The 21,802-nt window shown below is 37.5% G+C and overlaps 1 protein-coding gene across 8 annotated transcripts in view; it reads left to right on the forward strand.

The window, feature by feature from the left end:
- The window catches only part of PREX2 (phosphatidylinositol-3,4,5-trisphosphate dependent Rac exchange factor 2), a 285,788-nt gene that overhangs the window by 50,494 nt on the left and 213,492 nt on the right, over positions 1-21,802 (forward strand). For 7 of the 8 annotated variants that reach the window (XR_004680417.1, XM_035011286.1, XM_035011287.1 and 4 more), the window contains exons 2-4: positions 15,167-15,238; positions 16,816-16,938; positions 19,265-19,369. Coding sequence is in view for 7 of the 8 variants with exons in the window: in XM_035011286.1 (XP_034867177.1) it covers positions 15,167-15,238; positions 16,816-16,938; positions 19,265-19,369 (300 nt within the window). In the remaining variant the exon portion in view is untranslated. Of the gene's footprint in view, positions 1-6,917; positions 7,136-15,166; positions 15,239-16,815; positions 16,939-19,264; positions 19,370-21,802 lie in introns of those variants that run through there. The other variant, XM_035011288.1, reaches the window with a different exon arrangement.

Below are 21,802 nucleotides of genomic sequence, written 5' to 3' on the forward strand. Positions count from 1 at the left end.
TCCAATTTGCTTCATGAATATTCAGCTGTTGACGGAGCTGCAAGCTAATATCCATGGAAATTAACCCATTAATAGTATTTTCCTGGCTCCTACTTGGTTCATGAAGTATACAGAAGTATTTATGATATTTCCTATTTTATTTTCCTCTTGGCTTTTGAAACATAATGGGATTATTGATAATAATTGTTATTCCAGATTTTCAGTTATTTTTTCTCTTATTTCTTGAGTGCATAAGCAAAATCTTTCAGATATTTGCCTTTTTGCAGATTGTTAATGTAATTTTTACAAAGCAAATTATGAATAAAAATTATAAATGGCTTAAAGACAGAACTAAGATATTTGACATATTTATACATATATAATGCTAATCCTGTTATTAATGCATTGATTATCACATGTTGTAAAAAAGACTGATTCTTCTTGAAGGTCTTTCAGAGATTAAATGAACTGTCATTTAATGAAAGTAGCATCTGGCAAGTATATTTGATGATATAAAATAAAATAGGAAAAAATAGTAGTAATAGCTAACAGTTATATATTGGTTTTTGATGTAATAGTTGCTTCATGAATATTAATTTACCTAATCTCTGCATCAAGGCTATAAGAATAGATACCATATTATTCTCATTTTACAGATGTTGAGACTACATCAAGGAGGTAAATTTACTGGTGAGATGTCTCATATCTAGTATTTGGTAGAGCTGGGATTTGAACCCAGGCAGACTAGCTCCAGAATTCAAACTTTAAACCACTTCACATTCTTCTTTTTTATGTTGACAAAGTCTGCAAACTGGACTGCCTGTTGTCCAACACCTGTGCATTCCTTCCCCACTGATTTAAAGTACCACCTGTTTCATGGGGCACCTTGGGTGGCTCAGTCAGTTAAGCCTTGGACTCTTGATTTCCGTTCAGGGTTGTGAGATTGAGCTCCGTGTGGGGCTCTGGGCCAGTGTGGTATCGGCTTGAGGATTCTCTCTCTCCTTCTCCCTCTGCCCCTCTCCTCTCCCGTGTGCAGGCTCAAGAGTGGGCTCTCTAAAATAAAGTACCACCTGTTTCAACACTGAATTCCCTCCTACTCAAAGTGTTTTCTGGGTTCTCTTCGGTTCCACTGATCTATTGTCTGTATTAGCCCGAAACTAACTGTTAACATTACTCTACATTAGTTCCTTCTAGGAATAGAGTTCAAATAGAACAAAAATGGAAAGGAAACAAAATTACAGGCTAAAAAGTGGATGGTATGTTGAATATTTATTTATTTATTTTTTTTGTATGTTGAATATTTAAACATGAAAAAAGGAGAGAAGGGGATATGGTAAGTCAGAAGGGGCAAAAGGATGTTTGTAGAAAAGTATTACATGTCTTAAGGTTAGGAATGGACAATTTTAGGAGTCAGTTTTAAAGAAAAGGTAAAATAGATATATAAATTTCTAAATAAAAAAGTTCTATATAGTAGTTCAAGCATACATTTATCATGAAGCAGATTTAAAAAATCTTTCTTCTCTACCTTGTGGGATTGTACAGTGAGCTAGATCACAGTGTGAGAAAAAAAGAGGTCTGGATGCCAGACGGAGACGGATCTTCGTGTTGGTATCCTCATTCATTTCTCTGGGTTGTTTTCCAGCATTAAATACTTTTTCTTCCCCCGCTGCTACATTTCCTTTTCATGGGAACTGAATTCTCAAATAACGACTTAAACAGGAATACTGTTCTGCACTTTAAATTTGGGAAATGACCAGTTTCCTGTGCCAGAGAAAAATTTGTGCTTGAGAATATTATCTATATAGTGTGCTTTGTACTTCCTGCTTAGCCTTTTCTTTCATTGTGCTGTGTTTTTTAAGTTATCTGATACCACTGTAAATTCCTGAGCAGCACAATATGAAGTATTATATTAAAGACACAATAGTCTACTAGCATCTCTGAATAAATATTTGTGCAATATTAAAAGTAAGTTAATTTAGCAGGCATCTTATTGAGAAAAATTTTCATAAGTATGTTCATGTAAGCTTATGAACTGCCTTTGGAAATTCATTTTATCCCATATTGATCACCAACTGACAGCCGGAGACATACTTTTATCTGAAATGACACCCAAAATTCTGGGATGTTTGAAATATCCTTTTTTGTTGTTAATTCAGAATGTAATGGAAGGCTCATTATTTTCATCTGACTTTAAGCTCTTTTACAAATATTATGACTTGTAATATATAAAGGAATAGATTTTATTTTATTTTTTTTAACGATTTATTTATTTATTTGAGAGAGAGAGAATGAGAGACAGAGAGCATGAGAGGGAGGAGGGAGGGTCAGAGGGAGAAGCAGACTCCCCGCCGAGCAGGGAGCCCGATGCGGGACTCGATCCCGGGACTCCAGGATCATGACCTGAGCCGAAGGCAGTCGCCCTACCGACTGAGCCACCCAGGCGCCCTAAAGGAATAGATTTTAATTTTTGTTTTGCAACCTCGCCTAATGCATTATCTTTGTTCGATGGTTCTATTTGTACCGTAAAGAGTTGATAGCATTCAGAAGAGCTAAGGTGACTTCAACGATATTAGTCTTCTTTTCTGTACCTGACGTTTTTGTAGAACTTTTTTTCAGATTGGCTTATCATTCTACTTCATCAGCTTGTGTGATTTTTGTCCATACCAAGATCATGTAGCAGTTCATTGAAGTCAAAGCCATAGTGTGGCCATACTCCGCATACATTGTTCAATTTTTATTAATATCTTGTGCTCTAAGTCCTCTCAAGGTTTATGGATGGGCTGCAGTCTCTGTTAACACCTTACAGTTTGATCTTGAATTTTTTTCTACCTTCTTTCTATTTGTTAATTTTTAAATTTCTGGAATGTTTAGAAAATATGACTAGAGAGATTGACACGAACCGCACTTGAGGACAAACCTGAAATTTTGAGCAGAAAAGATCCAATACGACAATATGGAATATACATATGTTTTAATGAACAGTAGGTTCCCACGCAACAAATGCCTTGAATTATTTGTTTTGAAACCAAGGAATTATCTTGAAGTTAGTGTTAGTTGGATTGATTTACTGTTAAGAGAGGAGCAGAAAGGGGAAGGCAGGGGATTTACCCTTTAGTTCTGTTCTCTGTAGTGTTAGGAATAATTAAAACCATAGTAGATATAATAGAACTATGGCTGTGGTTGTAGCAATAGTAACAGAAATACCAGTTAGCATTTTTTTGGTCCTGATTATGCACTGGCACTGTGCAGAGTGCCCAACAAAAATTACCTCTGTGAATTCTCTTTATCTCTCTGTGAGATAGGTACTATTATTTTTTAAAAAAATATTTATTTGAGAGAGAGAGTGCATGCACACGTGAGCAGGGGTAGGAGTAGAGGGAGAGAGGGAATCTCAAGCTGATTCCCAGCTGAGTGCAGAGCTGGATGTGGGGCTTACCCCAGGACCCTGAGATCATGACCTGAGCTAAAACAAAGAGTCAGAGGCTCAGTCGACTGAGCTGCCCAAGCGCCCCAAGGTACTTTTATTTTTTAACCTAATTTAATGTGTGAGGAAACAGGCTCAGAGCCTTGGCTGTACTCCCTGCGTATGAGACATCCTGTGTCTGCCTAGGTGTGTGGTAGGTGTTTATAGGTGTGTTGGGGAGGATTAATTTTGAGGGGTTTCAAAATAGCAGACTATAAACACTGGGCGCTTCTAAATCTTACTTATTTAGTTGTTTTTTTCCTAAAATTTCGTGTATCACTGACCATTCTGGAAAGAGACATCAATCACCCGAAACAATACAAGGAACACAAGATCATCATGAATCAAATGATACTTGGAATATATAAGCCAAGAAAAATTTATTGCCAAAAAGTCACTTTATTAAAAAAATATTTAATAGTTTAAAATAAAGAACATAGGGTTTTTTGTCTTCGAGAAAACTAATTGTATTACATTAGAATTAACATCTCATGTAATTGTGAAATCCTTGGGAAACCAGATGTTAAGTAAATAGTCACCAATTTTCTTAGTGTTTTTCATTCAGGCTTTTTCTCTTCTCATCTGGGGACTTTTTCACTCCAATACTTTAAGCCCAAATGCCGTTTTAAAACTGAGAACTCTGGGGGTGCCTGGCTGGCTCAGTCAGGAGAGCATGTGGCTTGATCTCAGGGTGGTGAGTTCAAGCCCCACGTTGGGTGTAGAGATTACTAAAGATAAATAAAATTTGAAAATAAAATCAAATAAAATGTAGAGCTCTGGAATGATCTGTATTAAAGATTTATAAAAACCCAAACGGGCCTTGGCAATCAGTGTGGGAATAAACAACAATTAATGTTTAGTTTTGGGATGGGGGTAACAGGGAATAGTAATGACTGTAGCAAGTGAACGGAACATGTGGTTGCTTTTGTTCCAGCCTATTGCTACCACTCAGGAATGTGGAACCTGGGTTGATCTTTTCTCCTACTGTTTGAAGAGGGACTGTAATTGTTGATTTTTATGTCAATGTTCTTATTTCCTTAAATGGTAGCAGTTGAACAATGTTTTAATCTAATTGTGCTATGTTAAAAAATACCTCTACTGCATTTGATCTTTGCTTTAGACTTAACTCATTGCCTCAAATCAATGGAAGTTAAATATCCAAGAAAGATGGCTACTATAAATCTATTTTTACGGGCCGAGTGTCGAGGATGAGATGGTGGGAATTGAAATCGCAAAAATACACAAGAGAAAAACAAAAACGTAACAAAATAACAAAAGCTTTAAAAATTGACAACACACTTCAGAAAAGTTTGCTTTTATTATGGTATGTTATTGAAATCATCTTAAGTTTTCTGATTTTTACTTTCCTTTTAATAATTTTATGCATCATAAAATCATCATTTTATGCATTGATGATTCCATCAAGCATAGTTCTGGTTTCTCCTTCATCTTCTGTCCATTTTCACTGGTGACTTTCCAGCGACCTAACTATTAACCATCTTTAAAATCCTGTGCCTTCCATGTAGTTAGAGTACTGATCATATGCTGATCCAGTATGAATTCTTTCCCCTGAGAAGTCCTAAAGAACATAAATCTGTCATGCTGCTTTTTAGCATATTAAGGTCAAACAGAAGACACTAAATAATGTTTTAATTATCCTCAGATCCTGGGGAAGTTTCAGCCAAGTAAGTTTAAAAAGTATGGATGTATGGTGAAAAATTATCTTCACCTAGATGTTGATGATGTTAATTTTGAATTAATAGTTGTTCTGAGAAAAACTAAAACATCTTTTGGTGGGAAATTGAGCAGATATTAACAGGCTCTCAACAAATATGACATAATAAGTCCTTTTGGTTCTGAATCATGAGAAAACACCAACATCCCAAGGGTTTTTGCTGGGGATATTGACATACTGTTTGGTATCACTGTGATCTCTTTAGGCATCTATCTGAGTAACCCAGGGTGGCATATATTTTCCTTTGATGGTTTGTTGAGTGGTAGATGCCCAAGAGGGTGAGTCTTCAGTGCTACTGAACTACTGACAAATGATTTATTAATCTATCAGTTTTTGGAGTTTTGTATGGATGGAATGTTGTCATGGCAGTCTAGGGACAAACTAATACCTGTTTCAAAGATGAAAACATGCTGCCCATACATTTTCTGTAGGGTTATACAGTCTGGTGGAGAGCAGACATGAAAACCGGAAGTATTTTATAATTGTTGTTCATTGTTGAGTGGAAAATACATGACAAAGGGAGCTTTAAAAAATCTACTTAGTTTGAAAAGAAATTTAAACATAAATTCTCCCTAATTATATATATATTTTTAAGATTTTATTTATTTATTTGAGAGAGAGAGAATGAGAGACAGAGAGCAGGAGAGGGAGGAGGGTCAGAGGGAGAAGCAGACTCCCTGCCGAGCAGGGGGCCTGATGTGGGACTCGATCCCGGGACTCTAGGATGCATGACCTGAGCCGAAGGCAGTCGCTCAACCAACTGAGCCACCCAGGCGCCCCTCCCTAATTATAATTTTAATAAAAATGTGTTGGACTTTTTACTCATAATCTAACAAAATTATTGAAATAAGAAGATACATGGAGAAATATGGGACATTGCTAAAGCTCAGGAAGACACAAAAAATTCCTTATTTTTATAATGTAGCCCAGAGAGGTTGATAATGAGAAGCTTTTAGCCTCAAATTTGTGAATTTCCTTAACACTGCTATAGGTATTTTGGGATTGTATATGCCAGTGGTGCTCAACTGCACCACTGGGGGGGTGCAGAGTGGGCTTGTGGCAATGTAGAGAGACATTTTGGGTTGTTGCAATTGGGGACGGTAGGTCCTGTTAGCATCTAGCTGGTTTAGGCCATGAAACTCTTAAACATCCTACATGTACAGGACAGACCCCACAACCAACATTTTTCTGACACAAATGTCAAGAATGTTAATGTTGAGAAACCCTGGTATCTGGTAATGAAAAAGAAAAAAGTTTATATGATAATCTTATATTCCAAGTTGCTGATGAATATATGGGAAGATAATACATGAGGGGAATTAATACTACACAGTCATTGTTGGAGATACTGGGGAAACCCAAGTGAACAAAACAGATAGATTCTGCCTTCATAGAGCTCTGGCACCAATGTGGGGGACTAGTAAACAAACAAATACATAAAATGGGACATGGAGGAACAGGTAGTGCCATAGGGTAAATAAAGTAGAGGAATGGGGTAGGTAGGGCATGATGGGGGTTGGGAAAGGGAACACTTAGACTGGATGGCCATGAGAGACCTGAAGCTTAGAACTGAGTGACAGCAGGAGGCAGCCAGATGAAGAGGGTGTAGGCAGAGGAAGCAGGTTGTGAAAAGGTGCCAAGGTGGAAGTAGGCGTGTTTTGTTGGGGAGGCACAGGAAGGTGGTTGTGGTTGGGCAGTGGTCCAGAATGGGGAAGCTGGGATGAGACAGAATACGAGAGGAGGAAGGGGCTGGATCATGCTCATTTCTTTTTAGATTGAATAATATTCCATTGTCTGGATGTATTTATCCATTCACTTACTGAAGGACATCTTGTTTGCTTACAACTTTTGTCAATTATGAATACAGCTGCTCTGAACATCCAGGTTCAGGTTTTGTTATGGATAAATTTTCAACTCATTTAGGTAACTTTTAAGGAACACGATCGCTGAATTGCAAGGTAAGAATATTTAGGGTAAGAATATGCCAAACTGTTTTCCTAAATGGCTGTATCATTTTGCATTCCCACCAGCAATGAATGAGAGTTCCTGATTATTCCACATCCTTGCCTTTGGCACTCTCAGTATTTTGGATTTTGTCTTTTCTGATAGGTGTGTAGTATCTCATTGTTGTCTTAATTTGCAATTACCTAATGACATAAGATTTGAGCATCTTTTCATATGCTTATTTGCCATCAGTATATCTTCTTTGGTGAGGTGTCTGTTCTGTTCTGCCCATTTTTTAATTTCATTGTTGACTTTCTTATTGTTGAGTTTTACTAGTACTTTGTACATTTTGGACAATAGTTCTTTATCATATATGTTATATATTTCTTAGGGAAATACTTTCTCCCAGTTTGTGGCTTGTCTTCTCATTCTCTTGTCATTCACAGAGGAGAAGTTTTTAATTTTAATGATGTCCAGCTTATCAGTAATTTTTTTTCATGGATCATGCCTTTGGTGTTATATCTAAAAAAGTCATCACCATTCTCAGTGTCGCCTAGAAATTTTCTCCTATGTTAATTCTAGGAGCTTTAGGGGCGCCTGGGTGGCTCATTCGTTAAGCGTCTGCCTTCAGCTCAGGTCATGATCTCAGGGTCCTGGGATTGAGCCCCGCATCGGGCTTTCCGCTCTGCGGGAAGCCTGCTTCTCCTTCTCCCACTCCTCCTGCTTGTGTTCCCTCTCTCACTGTGTCTCTTTCTGTCAAATAAATAAATAAAATCTTTAAAAAGAAAATTCTAGGATTCTTTATCGTTTTGCATTTTACATTTGGGTCTGATCCATTTTGAGCTAATTTTTCTGAAGGATGTAAGGTCTGTGTCTAGATTCCTTTTTGTTTGTTTATTTGTTTTGTTTTTTCACATGTGGCTGTTCAGTTGTTCCAGCACCATTTGTTAGAAAGACTATCCTTTCTCCATCCTTTCGCCTTTGCTCCTTTGTCAAAGCTTAGTTGACTATATTTGTGTGAGTCTGTTTCTGGGCTCTCTGTTGTATTTCATTTATCTGTTTGTTCTTTAACCAAATCCACAGTTTTGATTAATGTGGTTTTGTAATAAGCCTTGAAGTCAGGTAATGTCAGTCCTTTGACTTTGTTCTTATTCTTTAATATTGTTTTGGCTATTCTGAGTCTTTTATTCTCCATATAAACTTATAATCATTTTGTTGGTATCCAAAAATAACTTGCTGGAATTTTTATTAGAGTTGTGTTAAATCCACAGATCAGGTTAGGAAGAACTAACATCTTGACCTTATTGAGTCTTCCTATCCATGAATGTGGACTATTTCTCTCCATTTATTTAATCTTTTTTTGGTATTTTTTATCTGAGTTTGGGGGTTCTCCTCCTGTTGTACATATTTTGTTAGATTTATACCTAAGTATTTCATTTTTGGAGGTGCAGATGTAAGTGGTATTGTGTTTATAATTTTAAGTTCTGTTTGTTCATTGCTGATACAGAGGAAAGTGAGTCACTTTTGTATATTATTAACCTTGCATCCTGCAACCTTGCTATAATAGCTTCTAAGTTCCAGGAGGTTTTTTGTCAATGCTTTTGGATTTTCCACATAGACAATCATATCATTTGTGAACCAAGACAGTTTTATTTTTCCTTTGCAACCTATATACCTTTTATCTCTCTTTTTGTCTTATTGTATTAGCTAGGAAATACAGGACAAATGCTGAAAAGGAGTGGTGACAGGAGACATTCTTGCCTTGCCTGATTGTAGGGGGAAAGCTTCAAGTTTCTCACGAATATATGTGATTTTAGCCATAGGGTTTTTTTTTTAAAGATTTTTTTTATAATGTTGAGGACATTCCCCTGTATTCTTAGTTTACTGAGTATTTGTCACGAGTAGGTGTTGGATTTGTCAAATGCTTTTTTCTGCATCTGTTGATCAGATCATATGATTTTTCTTTTTAGACTGGTAATGTGATGGATTTCATTAATTGATTTTAGAATGTTGAACCAGCTTTGCCTACCTGCGATAAATTCCCCTTGGTTGTGGTGTATAATTGTTTTTATACATTTTTGGCTTTTATTTGTTAATATTTTGCTTAGAACTTCTACATCTATATTTATAAGAGATATTGGTCTTTAGTTTTCTTGTGAAGTCTTTGGTTTTGGTATTAGGGTGATGCTGGCCTCATAGAACAAGTTAGGAGATGTTTCTTCTACTCTTGTCTTCCGAAAGAGATTGTAGAGGCTTGGTATAATTTATTCCTTAAATGTTTGGTAAAATTTAATAATTCTTATATGTTTTTTCAAATGTGTATAGATATGTTTTTATTATTATAGTAAATTCATTGCTCAGTTTTAGCACCTAGATTTTTTTTAAATATTTAATTTATTTATTTGACAGAGAGAGACACAGCGAGAGAGGGAACACAAGCAGGGGGAGTGGGAGAGGGAGAAGCAGGCTTCCCGCTGAGCCGGGAGCCCGATGTGGGACTCGATCCCAGGAACCTGAGATCATGACCTGAGCCGAAGGCAGACGCTTAACGACTGAGCCACCCAGGTGCCCCAGCACCTAGTTTCTAATATGCCAACTATGTTTATTATGTTTATTGCATATTGTCTGTCTCCCCCCACTAGAATATAAGCAGAAATTCTTGACTCTTTTGTTTATTGATATATTTTATATGCCTAAAACAGTGGCTCTCAACATACGCTTTGCAGTCTTTAGGGTTTTATAACATCCTTTTGGAGAATATGTAAGGTCAGAACTATTTTAATGGTGATACTAAGGCTTTATTTGCTTTTTTCCCCCCCACTATGTTGACGCTTGCACCGGTGGGGGAAAATCAGTAGTGTGTAAAACTGCTGATATTTTAGTGTGAATCTGAGCAGTAGCACCAAACTGTAGTAGGAGCCACCATATACTTCCCGTTCCTCACTCATGGAGGAGTCGCAAGGGGATGCCAGTTTCACTTAAAACTGTAAAAATTATTAAATTTATTAAGACATGACTCTTGAGCACATGCTTTTCTCATATTCTGTGTGATGAAATGGGAAGTATACCTAAGTACTTCTGCGGCATACTCAAATATTATGGTTGTCTCCAGGGATAGGATTTGTGATTGAGCTGCTATGGAACATTATATTTACTTGAAATAACAACTGTGAGATAAACTATGGTTTCAGTTTCAGGGCATCTGGGTATTTGGCAGATAGTTTTTTCAAAAAAGAATGAAGTAAGCCTGTCACTTCAAGGAAAAGAACTGATAGTATTTGTTGATGATGATAAATTCAAGTTTGCAAGTGAATTTAGAGTTTTGGAAAATTTATGCTTATGAGCTCGATGTTTTCCTAATACGTAAAGACTTTTCTAATGAGTTGGATACTGATATTAACTAATGTGATGTGGGTTTTCTTTGATATTAAATAACAAAATGTGTTACTATTTTGAAGATATGTTTAACTCCCAGTGAATCATTGCTAAAAAAATTTACAGCATCAAGCATAGATAATAGATCCCTTCAAATTGCAAGATAGATCAATTGGTTTTAATGCAACAGAGTATGGAAAGTTCACTGATATTGTTGGCTTCAGATTAAAATCATGACTAACCTTTAAGAAACTACCACTTAAAGAGTTTTGGTGTTGTATTAAAGAAGAATATCCACAACTATTTGAAAATGTTATAGCAATGAATATATCTGTGTGACTTTTGAGAGTGATCTACTGTGCATGCCTGACTGATGAAAAGTGTGGGGAGGACAAATATGAGTTGAAGGAGATAAATTAGTACATCAAAATGATAAAATAAACTGGTGCATTCTGGGAATAAAATTCATCGTGGACTTTGCCTTACCATTTGAGCAAGCATTGGTCCAGACGGACAGACATGGAAGGGAATTGCTGTCCTCTCCCTCTTAAATCTTCATGAGTTTTCTTACTTCTTTTACTTTTCTTTCTTGGTAGCACATTTGTGACATTTTTAGCTTTCTTAAACTTTAACTAATGTATGGCATCTTATTATCCTGTTTTACACGGTAGGAAAAAAACAATGTGGAGGAAATTGAAGAGAAGATGGAGAGTTCTGTTCTCTGTGTGGGAAAAAAAAAGCCCCTGACTAGAGTGACGTCTAGGAATGCGTTGTGTAATCATTGTTAGGGGAATTCTGGCAAACTGAGTTCATGCTAACACCTGCAAACTGGAAGGTACAAGCAGGGGCACCTGGGAGCCTCACCTCCTCCAAATGCAACTTAGTCGGTCTTAGCTCACAGGTCTCTGCATCTCTCTAGCATTCAGAGATTATTATGCCCCGTTTATGCAGCCCAGGTTTGATTTTCATAGTTGGAGGGAGGGTCCTCTGGTGGGATATCAGAAACACCAAGTGGCAGACAGAGCCAGAGGGTATTGTGCATAGAGGGAGTTGACATAGGGTTTGAAAGTCAAGAAGAAGTAACTGAACCCATTTTCTCGATTGAGACTCACTTGTTTCCTTACAGTCTGTTTCTTTAGTCTCTGGAAGAATAAACTTAAAGGAATGTTCATCATATGTGGTCTCTGGACCAAGTGCATCAGAATCATCTAGGGAACTTACCCAAAATGCAGATTTCTGGGTCCTTAACTAGTCTGCTGAATCAGACCTTCTGGGGACAGAGGAATCTGCATTTAGATGAAACTCTCCAAGTCTTGTACACAATAAAAAGCTTAAGAACCACTGGCATTACAAGCTTTTTCCTGTACTTATTTTCAATGTATTTTTATCAGAGTGAAATGATCTAATTCTGATGAAATTCTGGACCAAAGGGAATGAATGAAAGCAGAGATAAAACAGCATATGAAGGGGCACCTGGGTGGCTCAGTCAGTTAAGCGACTGCCTTCAGCTCAGGTCATGGTCCCAGGGTCCTGGGATCGAGCCCCACATAGGGCTCCGTGCTCAGTGGGGAGCCTGCTTCTCCATCTCCCGCTCCCCTGCTTGTTCTCTCTCTCTCTCTCTGTCAAATAAAATCTTAAAAAAAAAAACAGCATATGAAATCCCTCATGTATTTTTGTATTTAGGGTATTAATGTTTCTTTGACTGGTCGGAGAAAAATTAAATGCTCCAATTACAAAGTCTGAAGGGACTTTGTAGATGCTGGTTGTTAAAAGAGGATTCTGAAAACACATTATTTTTCTTTATCTTAAGGAAGGAAGACTTACATGTTTTGTCAAAAATGTCAGTTTCTGTGATTTTTGTGCTCTAGGAAAACTATCTGAAATCTGCCTGAACTGTGTATAAAATGAAGCTCTTAGGAAGATAAATGCTTGATCAGAAATGCTAACAAGTTCCAGGTTTTCTTTCATATACAGTTAAACAAAAAGTTCCATGTTGTCACGGACGATAGGAAGATAAAGAGTCAGATGAAGATACAGTTTACTTTCTTAGTTTGTATGTTCCCTTCTAACTCATATTTTGATTCATTTGTACTGCCTCCTAACTTTAATTTATGAGCTTCAGAATGTGACTGAGTTCAGTTCATGAAGAAAAGGTTTATAAATGTAGAGGTGAACTTTCAGCTTTGCTTGCACGAGAGATTACCTGTTTACTGTGTGGTCAACACGAAATGTAAACTAGGCGACTACACCACCATGTTATTTTAAGACTAAATGGAAAGAACTAACGGAGCATTTTTAGAATGGAAAAGAGTCAATAAAACCAAATCTAAAATTGAAGATTAGACTGATACTAATTAAAATGGGCAAAGTCAGAAAATTCAAAATCTCTTTTCATCAACAATTACACCTCCTTTAGATAATAGTTCAAAAATCATGTCACATGTCTCCAATAAAAAAATAAGGTGACATCCAATACTTTCTTAGTCAACTTATTTAATTCAGCTGAATTATTTCATTCTGTTGAGGCTATTAGTACTGATGTGGCTTTGTACTTATAGACTGAAACATGAACGGATTGAATCGGGAATAGAGATGGGGCTGAAGCTAATGCTAGCAATGAGATCCTCTGGCTCATTTGTTTTCTTTTAAATAGTTTTGTTTTTCCTTTTACTAAAGTTATAGTATGCTCACAGCCAAAAATTCTGAGCATGAGAAAGTGTACTAAGGTCACATTGCTGCATTTTGATATATGCTACATATTTTCTCGTAGTATGAATGCACACTGCCATTACACAAGTATATTTATGTATACATACTTGTATGTAATATGTATATGTGTGTACATATATGTGTGTACCTATCAAGAAAGCTGCTTAGTAAATTTGTTCACCAAACAATATTTTATAGACATCTGTTTATATATATTTCTTTTTTTTTTTTTTAAAGATTTTATTTATTTATTTGAGAGGGAGAATGAGAGAGAGCACACGAGAGGGGGGAGGGTCAGAGGGAGAAGCAGACTCCCTGCCGAGCAGGGAGCCCGACGCGGGACTCGATCCCGGGACTCCAGGATCATGACCTGAGCCGAAGGCAGTCGCTTAACCAACTGAGCCACCCAGGCGCCCTGTTTATATATATTTCTATAAAATTTTTTATCACATTCCATTTATGATTATAGTTCTGCATAGTATTTTGTAATTTGCAGGTACCATAATAAAATTGATTCCCTTATTAATGGGCATTTAGGTTGTTTCCACTGTTTCCGCTTTTGTAATCAATATACTGTAACCCCTTGCCTGAAAGTTTTCTTGGGATAAATTCCTGGAAGAAGAATTTCTGGGTTAAAGGGTATGCCCATTTAAAAATTTGAGATATATTGTCAAGTTGTTCCCAGAAATGTTGTGCCATTTTATACCCCCCTCTTTTTTTTAGGGGGGGGGCAGAGGCAGAAGGAGAGAGGGAATCTTAAGTAGGCTTCACACTCAGCATGGAGCCTGATGGGCGGCTCCATCTCACAACCCAGAGATCATGACCTGAGCTGAAAGTAAGAGTTGGACACCTAACCGACTGACTCACCCAGGCGCCCCTGTGCCATTTTATACTCTTACTAGTAATGTCCTTGAAGGTGATAACTTTGGAACATTATGAACAATACTGGGTTTGCTTAATCTCTTAAATCTTTGTAAATATAGCATGTCAAAAATGGGATTCTTACTTTAATCTTCATTTGTTTGATGTAGTATCCAGAGATTCCCTGGAGACTCTGTATGCCCTGGGGATTGGTGGGCTGTGTGGTCATACCCTAACTTGGTTGGTATGCCTGACGTTCTTAAGACAGACAAGGGAAACAATGATTTCACCTGGTCACTAGGTGGTTAATGAACAATGTCTTGGAGACACAAGCCAGATTTGCTGGATGGAAAGTCACTTCTCCTTTTCCTTCCAAACTTTCTCTTTTAAGACCCAATATAAATAGCTCTTTCTACTCTTCTTTTCCTTTGCAAAAATAATAGCTTATTTGGTCATGGGTCCAAGGTTAATGACTTATTAAGAAGAATCCAGATCTTTGAAATACTAAGGAACTTACTTGCTTGCCGTAGGGCTATGGGGGGAGCCCTGACCTGATCCCAGAAATACAAAATCTGGCTTTCTAAAACTTGGGAGGGGGTACGTAGGAAGAGAAAGGAAATCCTTTCATTCCTTCTTGAAGAGTCACTCTCTCTCTCTCTGTCTTTCCTTCTCTTTCTATCTCTTTCTGTCTCTTCCTCCCTGTCTCCTTCCCTCAATCTCTCTCAGTTCCAAAAGGGTCACTTTGGAATTTCTGCCCTCTGCCTTTTTTTTATCAGAAATCCCATTTTTCATTAGATTTAGAAGTTTAGGAAACATTTGACTCTTAAGTGTTTACCACAGAACGTTGAGATCATAGTAGATAAATTTAGTTCATATATACATGATCACTTTTGGTCCTGCCCCAAAACTCTGAAGGATTTAATTCCCAGGGAGGAGCCACAGTGAACCCGGGTTTCACCCTTTACCACAAAACTATTATTCTCAGTAGTTATTGGATTTTTAACTCTGGTTTCCTATAAGAAATTTAGTTCTGATCAACACCCTGTTATTTTATTAACGTAATGTTGCCTTCACAATATCTTTTTTTTTGTTTCATGCAGGCATTCTTACACCGAATGAACCAGTATGCCGCATCAAAAATTGACAAAAATGTAACAGAAGAAACAGTGAAGGTGAGGAGGCGCAGTTGGCCCTCAACCCAAGTGCACATTCCCCTTTAGCTAAAATTTCATCTGTGGGATGTTACTCTAGGCTCTTCAGCTTCTCCTCTGTTCCAGGATAAGTTCTGCGCCAGTCACTTAAATGGGCAACCCTGAGAAAAAGGGAAACGAGGGTTTGGGAAGAGAAACAGGGTGATGAGGATGGTGTAGAAGACATGGAGCAATTTTTTGCCAAGGCCTTAGGACAGTTTGAGAAGAGGAAGAAAAACAAACCCACAACTGAGAATCTCAGCGTCTGTGGGGGGTGGGGGCAGAGCCTGTGTGAGAGCATTGCCAGAGGCGTCTTGGGAAGGCAAGATGTGGACAGATTTGACTACCAGTCTCTGATCACCAAGAACAAACGATTTGGATGGTTCAATGGTGCAGAAAACGTCTGCATAATATCTTCAGCTCAGAAACAAATGTATAAGCCTTTCCTTTGAGGCTGCAGGGAAGGAAAATGATGAGTTTTGTAAAGGGGGAAGAGGTAAATGAAAATTAATTGTACTACCATCATTATTCATTTATTTTATTTTATTTTATTTTTTAAAGATTTTATTTATTTATTTGACAGAGAGAGACACAGCAAGAGAGGGAACACAAGCAGGGGGAGTGGCAGAGGGAGAAGCAGGCTCCCCGCTGAGCAGGGAGCCCGACGCGGGGCTCGATCCCAGGACCCTGGGATCATGACCTGAGCCGAAGGCAGACGCTTAACGACTGAGCCACCCAGGCGCCCCCCATCATTATTCATTTAAACTGTATAAATTATCATTGATATTTATTTTTGGTGCTGATTTGCCGTTTTATTTTACTAAAAAAAATTCCCAAGGATTTTTATAAGCCCTTCTGACTATTTTTTCATAAATTAAATACTAACTTTCAAATTATCCTTACCATGGGAGCATTTTAGTTTGCATGCTTTAGGTTGCAAGCAAAAGACACTTATTATTCAAATGGCTTGAAGATACTTCGGCTCTCATTTGGGGACTCCAGACAGAAGAGAAGGTTCAGGACCTGTGACTCAGGGAGATCAATAAGTTTGCCAGGTTCTGTCTAGCTCTTCACTTTGCCATCCAGGTTATCCGCTTTGCCCCTTGTCTGGCTCCTCTCGCCGCTGACCCTGTAGCTGCCCAGCTGTCACTTCAGACACAGCCCCTTTCCAGAGGGGAAGAGGGCTGTCCATTCCAGGATGCCCTTCCAGAGAGCAAAGAAGCCCTTGCCCCCAAAAGCCTGCCAGCAAGTCCGCCTGCACTAGGTTATCTGCCACCCATTCTCACTAATGGGGTGGGGACTGTCATGCTTGGATTTAGTCACTCAGGCTTTTCCTGAGAGCCAGGAATAGGTTCCTGGTTCCCAGAGTTGTGTGGGAGTGGAAAGGATGTCCAGACAAAATTGGAGCTCTGCCCTCTGGGCAGGTGGGAAGGATAGCTATGCCCCAAAGTTTTCAGCTTGGAGAGAGAATGCTGTACTCTCATGGAGTTTTGTGGGGTTTTTTTTTGTTTTTTTTTTTAAACTGCTTCACTATTGCACTTACTTACATTTATTTGCAGATGCTGTTCTCAAACATTGAAGATATCCTCGCTGTACATAAGGAATTTTTAAAAGTCGTGGAAGAATGCCTACATCCAGAACCTAACGCTCAACAAGAAGTGGGAACCTGCTTTCTTCACTTTGTAGGATCAGTTTCTGTTTATTTTAAAAGCTCTTCCCCACCCCCACTCCCGATTTTAAGGTTTAGCTTTTGGCACAGTAGAATGTGAGAATTCAGCATTAGAAGTAAAATGTAACACCAAAAGTTTGGGGTCTTTTAAGGCCAATGAAACCTTCCACTGAGAGCCAGAAAAGGGGTGATCCATTTTATTCAGTGAAGAATAAACAGCCTTTTCTTTTTCCCAACAAGTTAGTTCTTCGCATCCTCTGTAGCTTTGAATTCTAATGAATATTCAGGCTGTTCATAATGAATGGATTTTTATGTTTCTCTCAAACATAGAGCATATCCCTTTTGAGGCAGAAAATCCTTACTCTTATAATGGCATGATGAGCCTTTTGTGAGTCAGAATGTTCCTTGTTAATCGACTGGTGACAAGCCTGCAGGTGAATCAGCCGTGTCACTCTAGGTACACAGATGCCTGAGTCTCAGTGTTTCTCAAGGATGGTTTCTCAGAAGGTTGTACTGAGTGGTGCAGAAGAAAAACCAGCCAGTCCTCAGTTGTTTCTTACACGTCACGCTCGTGTGATCATTTCCATCTCTTTGGACATGGTAGTTGAAATTATTTGTGCAATTGATTTATAAAGTAAAAAGACACCTGTAAAATGAAAATTGTTTTCAGAACTAAAGGGCATTCATACCAAAAAAAAAAAAAAAAGTGCTATTTATACCATTCCACTGATGCTAATTTTCAGAATACCCACCTGAATTCCTTTCTTTACCAAAATGCTGTATAATTAATCTTTTATTTAAAAATGCATAAGAGTATTTTATCATAGAAATCAATTTTTGTTTATTTTTATTTCTGTTTAGCCTTTAGAAAGGTATTGATATATAGTTTCTAGGTCTGTATTTCTATATGTAGTGAGCAGATGCTGCATATGTTCTTTTTATAATCAGGAAATATTTCATAAAGGTAATTAATATTAAATGGAGAGAAGCTCCTTGGCATAGGAAGATCAAGCCATGCTTTCTTTGGGCATGACTGGAAACCATGCATGTTTGTGTCCACTTAATCCAGACTGTTCCTTTTCATGAAAGAATTCAAATCTTCTGCCAGCTGGAGCATTTGCTTTCTTAGTCCAGGGCCGCACATGGGAATCTTGCACCCTGACATCCATTTCCTCAGTAACACACTATGAATCTGTCATCCATGAATTTCGCTAAACTATTTTTGAAGTGTGTTTCATTCTGGGTCATACCATCTCTTGAAATAAGCAATTCAGTATATTTTCTACTGGCTATATAAAATAGCACTCAGTGTTGCTTTCCAAATGCATGTCTTAGAAATTTCAGAGGACACACTTCTGTTCCAGTATTTGATTGATACGTTTTCTGTGTCTTCCTCTTATTGGTACTGCTTTGATAGATACTGATCCTAGCCACTGAGAGAAAATCTAATGATGGAAGGGTACTTAGAGATCATGATGGTGAAATTACTCCCTCTTCGAAAGTACCTCTTCTGTTGCAAATGTGAGGGTTGTTTATTTTGTTCCTAACTTGATCATTTTTAGTGACAGCTCCAAGCGTTAGAGAATCTTTATGTTAATCCTGAATCTGCCTGCCGTTGCCCATCATTGATTGCCCTGGCAATTTCTACCCAGGGGTCTTAGTTTTGTGCTTTGGAGCTACATAGAGTTTTAAGTCTGTTACAATATGACAGCTATCTGAAAGTAGCTATCATTTCCTTACTTTATTATACTAACAAATATCTCTGTTTGAAATGACCTCTCACGTGTAGTGTCTCCAAAGTCCATCATTATCTTAGTCACTTTTTGCTTGATACTCTCCTGTTTGTCCATGTCCCTCATAAACACAGCTGTCCAGATTGGTGCATACAAACTACAGGATACTAGGTCTCTCTATTCCTGTATGATCTGGCACATGCTTTTCCCTCTCCCTAAAATGCTTCCTTCCCTCTCCCTGCCTGGGAATGATGGATTGATTCATCTCTCTGGACCTTGCTCAGGTATTACTTTTTTTTTTTTAAAGCTGTATCTGGATCCTCTCAGGAAAGCTAAGTACTTTCTTCTCTGTAATTTGCTACTGTTTGGTTCATTTACTTATTATTGCATACATCATATTGGACTCTAGTTAATATAAGGTATCTTTTTTCCTAGGCTATTCTTCATGGATCAGAGAAAATTGATAAATAAACTGTAGAGCTCCCAAAATATAGTAAATATAGTAAACGCTTTGGACACATAAAGCTTGTCCACAAACATCACACAGGTTAATCTTTCCAAATGGCTACTAACATGACTCTAACTTATCCTTATTCGAATTCACAGAAAGACAAGTTTCGTATCTACGATGAATATTGTAGTAACCATGAGAAGGCACAGAAATTGCTTCTTGAACTTAACAAAATAAGAACAATCCGCACATTTCTTTTGGTAAGTATATGTTTAAGTGTTACCATATGCTGTAATTTGTTGATAGGCTCACTAAGGAGCCAACGACTAGCATCAGTGTGGTGTAAAAACTACTCGTGGAGCAATGCTCTAAATGTGTCCAGGCTAGGAGACTAGAGTCCTTTGATAAATGTAAGAAGGGAGAGTTGGCAGAAGCTTGTGCATGGGAAAACACTGATAATGCCCTCTCCTGGTTGACTATGAATTGTTTGTGAGAACCACAGATTCCTAGTGCGAGAAGACGTTTATGCCAGAGTTCATCATCGCTTTTATATCCCTCAGCTCCCTAGGGTTTCATTTACTTTTGCTAAGAGAGCTGTAAGTGGGGCGGTCACAGGAAGGAAACAGATCCTGGGTATTGTAGAAAAGAAATTTAAAGATAGGTCTTTCTTCTACATACATTCCTTATTCACTTTTCACAGAAAGAACAAGAATATATATTTAATTTCTCCAAAATGCATATTTTGGTAGTAATTTGGACAATTGCCAGTGAGGACCACATCGTAATTGTACAATTCAATAATATTTAGCAAATTGTGGAGTGGAGCAACCATCCCCATTATCCAGTTATAGAGATTTCCAGCACCCCAAAAAGTCCCTCATGCTTGTTCACCGCCCACTCTGCAACCACCGTGAACTCTAGGCAATCATTTGATTTACTTTCGATCTCCATAGTTTGCCTTTTCTGGATAGTTCGTATAAATGGAATCCTTCAATGTACTTTTTTTTGCCTGGATTCGTTTATTGAGTAAAATGTTTTGAGGTTCATCCTCATTATAGCATATATCCATATGCCATTCATTTTTATTGCTGAATAGTATCCCATTGTATTAGGATATACCATATTTTGTTTATCTATTTGCCAGTGTATGAACATTGGGTCAGCAAGCAAGTATGATTAATAATGGACCTTGAAGATCATTTCAGAGAGAGATAGTTATTAGTACAGAAAAGTCAGGAAATGTCCATTTTGAGCTATTTTATAAACAATGCTGAGATGAACATTCACGTGCAAGTTTTTGTGTGAATAACTTTCATTCTCTTGGGTAGATGCTAAGAGTGGAACTGCTAGGTCACAGTAAGTTTATGTTTAAGAAACTGCCAAAGTGACTGTGCCATATACCCCAGCAATGTATGATGATTGCAGTTTCTTTTTATCTTTGCAAACACATGGTATTACCAGTTCCAAGTATAGCTGTGATAGTGGATGTGTAGTTTATCTCAAGGTTATTGTTATTTGCATTTCTCTCATGGCCAGTGATATCAGGCATGCTTTCTAGGTTCTTATTAGCCATTCCGCATATCCTGTTGGTGAAATGCTTATTCAAATCTTTTGTCCATTTTTATTTATTTATTTTTTTTTATTTTTTATTTTTTTAAAGATTTTATTTATTTATTTGAGAGTGAGAAGGAGAGAGCATGAGAGGGGGAGGGTCAGAGGGAGAAGCAGGCTCCCTGCCGAGCAGGGAGCCCGATGCGGGACTCGATCCCGGGACTCCAGGATCATGACCTGAGCCGAAGGCAGTCGCTTAACCGACTGAGCCACCCAGGCGCCCCTCTTTTGTCCATTTTTAAATTGAGATGTTTATCTTATTGAGCTATAAATGTTTTTTATTTTGGAGACAGCTACTGTATCTGATATATAATTTGTGAATATTTCCACCCAGTGTGGTTTGTTCGTTTAAAAATGTTATCTTTTGAAAATCAAAATTCTTACCTTTTGTTGAAGTCCGATTTATTAAATTTTTTCCATATGAACATGTTTTTGTTATATTTAAGAAGTCTGTATTTGGGTCTTATACTTTGTTAAGTTTATTACCAAGTGTTTTACTCTTTTTGATGCAGTCGTAATTGGAATGATCTTAATTTCATTTTTTTGGATTGTTCATTGCTACCATATAAACATTTGACTTTTACTTATTTTTGTTTATTGTATATTTTTGTATTCTGTGGTTTAAATTCATGTATTGTTCTAGTAGGGTTTTTTTTGTAGATTCTCTAGGATATTTTACATATGGGATCGTGTCATCCGAGAGTAAAGACAGTTTTATTACTTCCTTTTCAATATAGATGTCTTTTTTTTTTTTTTTTTTTTTAACCTGGGCTTTTGCACTGGTTAGAACCAGTACAATGTAGAATGGAAGTGGTAAGAACAGACATGCCTGCCTTTTTTCTGATCTTAGGGGGAAATCAGTTTTTCATCATTAAATGTGATGTTAGCTGTAGGTTTATTTGCAGATGTCCTTTTCTGCTTGAAGAAGTTCTACTATATTCATAGTTTGTTAAGAGTTTTTATTGTGACCTTTTTGCCTTTTCCAATATAGGTGTTTAAAGCTATGAATTTTGCCCTACACACTGCGTTAGTTTTATTCCATAAAATTTGACATGTGTTTTCATTTTCATTCAGTTTTCGAG

The sequence above is a fragment of the Mirounga leonina genome, unplaced genomic scaffold, assembly GCF_011800145.1.
Source record: "Mirounga leonina isolate KUSES-001 unplaced genomic scaffold, KU_Mleo_1.0 Mir_165, whole genome shotgun sequence".
Classification (NCBI taxonomy): Eukaryota; Metazoa; Chordata; class Mammalia; order Carnivora; family Phocidae; genus Mirounga; species Mirounga leonina.